This window comes from Priapulus caudatus, unplaced genomic scaffold (genome assembly GCF_000485595.1).
Source record: "Priapulus caudatus unplaced genomic scaffold, Priapulus_caudatus-5.0.1 Scaffold481, whole genome shotgun sequence".
Taxonomy (NCBI): Eukaryota; Metazoa; Priapulida; class Priapulimorpha; order Priapulimorphida; family Priapulidae; genus Priapulus; species Priapulus caudatus.
In genome coordinates this window covers 58,661-62,582 of record NW_014577542.1, presented here as the reverse complement: position 1 = coordinate 62,582, position 3,922 = coordinate 58,661, and the positions used below count along the sequence as shown (strand labels likewise).

The 3,922-nt window shown below is 38.3% G+C and overlaps 1 protein-coding gene across 2 annotated transcripts in view; it reads left to right on the top strand.

Moving 5' to 3' along the window:
- The window catches only part of LOC106810875 (BMP-binding endothelial regulator protein-like), a 69,897-nt gene extending 65,975 nt beyond the window's left edge, over positions 1-3,922 (top strand). The window contains exons 14-18 of one of the 2 annotated variants that reach the window (XM_014814342.1): positions 222-334; positions 613-771; positions 1,179-1,356; positions 1,683-1,813; positions 2,258-3,922. In XM_014814342.1, the coding sequence (XP_014669828.1) occupies positions 222-334; positions 613-771; positions 1,179-1,356; positions 1,683-1,813; positions 2,258-2,457 (781 nt within the window). In that variant the 3' untranslated portion in view covers positions 2,458-3,922. The remainder of the gene's footprint in view (positions 1-221; positions 335-612; positions 772-1,178; positions 1,357-1,682; positions 1,814-2,257) is intronic. The other variant, XR_001394077.1, reaches the window with a different exon arrangement.

The following is a 3,922-nucleotide window of genomic DNA, read 5'->3' as shown; positions in this document are numbered from 1 at the left end:
GTGTGTGTGTGTGTGTGTGTGTGTGCGCGCGCGCGCTCGCGTGCGTGTGTGTGTGTGTGCGTGCGTGCTTGTGTACGTCTGTGCATGAGTGTTTGCACGTGCTTGCGCATATATACATTACATATTCATCCATTATATGAATTTAATTATTAACCGATTACGTTAATTGTTGTCTCGTATATGACAGTCTAATCTATATGCAATTTCTGTTCTTGCCACAGGCCAGGTCTAGAAGTAAGAGTGCAACGTAAAGTTGTGCGTCTCCCATACATCAAGCTGGGCTTGTTCTCTATAGTAAAAGATAGCTTCAGCATTGTACTGAGGACTACGTTCGGTAAAAATAATAAATTTAACGACGAGTGTGTTTTCGTTCTCCACTACAAATTTTCTGTATCACTTTTCTCACTGTCAAGATATTACCCTTTGTCATACATCTCTATGTACTGTAAATACGTCAACTAAAATTTCCACGAGCACAGGAGGGTACCTTTGCGAATATTTATTAAAAAAACACAAAATTTAAAGCAGAATTACCATATATTGATATTCTATATTTATTTTATAATGTCGAAATACAATATGAAAGATATACGTCGGTATGTATATATGCAGGTGTTAAAGTTGTGTGGGATGGCGACAGCTATGCGGAGATAACAGTGGACCCCAAATATAAAAGTACTCTGTGCGGGCTCTGTGGGAACTACAATGGAAACCCCGATGACGATTTCACGAACAAGAGAGGAAAGCTACTCGAGGATAAGGAAAGATTTGGTAAGATTTACTGTTCCAAATTTAATAACCACAATCCCTGTCCTAGCTTATGTATCTAATATTATCCAGTAATTAATGTAATTAATGTAATATCTAATGATGTAATTATGTAGTTATGTAATAATGTAATTATGTAATCTGATTATTGTAATATCGTCCAGTAAGAACGTAGGCCTGCCACACGATGTGGGAACATCATACTGAACCTGAATAATACTATATAAAATATAAATTTTATCAGGAGTAAATAATACCAAATAAAACAATAACGTATTAATTTAACCTATTTATTCTTTTCAAATTTCGATATAACATTCGTAATGTTATTTTCTATATAAAGAGTGGTACGAGTAATCATTCATCTTTACTTCTGTAAGAGTATAGTTATGTGGAACTGTGTCTCATAGGGAATTCGTGGAAAGTCGGTGGAGCAAAGATGTGCAAGCTACCTAAGAAGAATCATCTCGTTCCGCCATGTTTGGACTCGTTCGAGGCGCGAGTGCGGGCGATGAGGGAATGCAACGTACTGAAACGGAGAGTTTTCTCGCCCTGTTTTAACGTAGTCGATCCTCGAGAGTACTACAAGTAAGCAGGCAGCGCACACAGCAACACAGATCGAAACTGGTCCATCCATCCATGCATTCATCTATCTATCCAACCATTATTCATTTCATCTGCAACTCCGTGCGCCCGTCTGTCCGTCCGTTCGTCCGTCCGTCCGTCCGAGCGTTTGTCCGTCTGTCCGTCCGTCCATCCGTCCGTCCGTCTGTCCGTCCGTCTGTCCTTGTTTTCATCTGTCGGTCCGTCCAGCGATTTATTTATTAGTCAATTGGACTGCATGTCTGTCTGTCGTCCTGTTTCTCTCTCTATATGAGTACATTATTAATTTGGACTGTTTACTGGGCGTGTAGGTCGTGCATACAGGACATGTGTGACTGCCCGCGGCACAGAAGCTGCGCGTGTGAAACTGTGATTGCTTATGCGATGGCCTGCAGTCGAAATGGGATAGATGTAGCGTGGCAGGAATACACAACATGTGGAGGTAAGCGAGCAACATGTGTAGGCCCTGCAATACGTAAATTGTCCGCGTATACCGAACTTGTGAACCGACTTTATATTTGATAGCGGCGATTTAATGAGATAAAATTCTGAATCTTTCTTTCCCAGTTAACAAAAACTATTGAATTATGTTATTGTTATTGTATTATTGTTATGTTTAAAAGTATTAGCCGTTTAAAATCTCTCGAGTGTAGATTTTAGTGTTAAACCATGCCTAATAATTGTATTATTCTTACCTCGATATTATATTACATTATATATTTCTACTTATATTTTCTCTGTTAATTCGTATAAAAGAGTGTCGTGTTACTGTGTTTGTACATCAACGATGCAAAGTGGTTCCAATATACCGTGTAGAAAGTTGCAAATATACGTTTGATAAACAAACAGCCTGCATGTGATGCTTTTTCTTTCAATAATGTTTCAGAACGGCAGTGTCAAGAAGGAGAAATATACGATCACTGCGGGCCGCGATGCCAGCAAACATGTGACACGATCAATCACAACTCTATTATGCCAGCCTGTAAAGGCGAGAGACATTGCATTGCTGGCTGCCGCTGCATAACAAGAAAAGTATTGCACAATGGACGGTGTATAAGGCCGAATGATTGTCCCAGCGGTAGTTAACACAGGGCTTTCCATAGCAAACAAATAAGAGAATACAATGTTACTCTCAATTCTTAAATAACTGCTGCCAATGGCACAGTTGCTCTCAGTCTCATTCAATCGCATTCGCGTTAATGCATAGACAGGCTCGTATGCACTTTACATCCACCACGTCTCCTGTATATGTGAACTGTAATTTACAACAGGATTAAAATATAACCAGGCAGCTTCTATGACTCGCTAAAGAGACGCGCGCGTATATATTCAGCCACTAGGTGGCGCACTGGCCCAGTGCTGTTTAAAGCTGTCTGTAACAAATATGAAGAGCCTCAAGTTCCGTTGCTGACTTAAAAACTCTCGGTGTAGCAAGGCATAGCTTAACCGCATTACAACGATAGTAGGTACAACTTAAAATGTATTATGATTCTTTTTACCTTCGAGGAACATACTTAGTTGTGATGTGATTGATTATCATAATGTGACCCCGCATTATCACGTTAAACTCATAACGCAGGCTTATAACACTATTTATGTGTTCAATCATCGAAATATTATTATATCTACGTCACCAACGCACAATACCGAGCATTTTATTGAAGCAGAACTAATGCATTTACAAGTCGTACAGATAATACACACGTATATAATTAGGATTAGCAATGGTGGCTTCCCGTTACGACTATTTGATAAAGTAAACACGACGCCACATAAAGCGTCACATTTTCATCAAAGAATGAGCTCTTCTTACGCCTAGACCCTTAATCTACAACAACTATAGACACTACTTCTGTAGCTTATCTTCTTGCAGTCGTCAATCAAGTCATGGTGCTGTACGTGAAATCATCGTGTAGTTATCTGCTCTTATATGTAAATAGCCACGTTTCTTGTTAACGTCATCGTTGTCACTCGTACGCGGAACGGCCGGCCCGCATGTATAAAGTCAGATTTATGTGACTAAATACTACGTGTTTTGTTGAAGAACTTTGCCAGTGCCTTGATGCTGTAGGATTGGCACTTAAAACTATTTAAAAACGAAAGAAACTCATTCTAATAATAATAAAGTGCGTAGTCATATATACAATGTCCAAATGATTTTAATTCCGGAAATCTTTTAATCGACTAGCCATTTGTTTCATTCCAAATGCAGTCTTATATAACCTATTCTCTTTTGTATAGAAGGTGTGTTTGCTATTTAGACTTATTTATTTTCATTAAAATAGATCTCCTACACAGCTGAATATTTATTATGTATATAATATAACGCAATATAATATAACGTCTATCTGTGTTATTGTGTATTGATGTAAGTATTGATGGAAATGATTTATAGTGTTGTCCTCGTTGTCGTGTTTTATTTTGCATTGCAAATATATAGCATACCAGTTATGTACTAAAAGTTTGTATTATGACTGCATGTGGGCTACGTCTCTTTATACGCATTGCACGAACGACTAGAAATAAAGACATCGTTAATATATAATCTTTA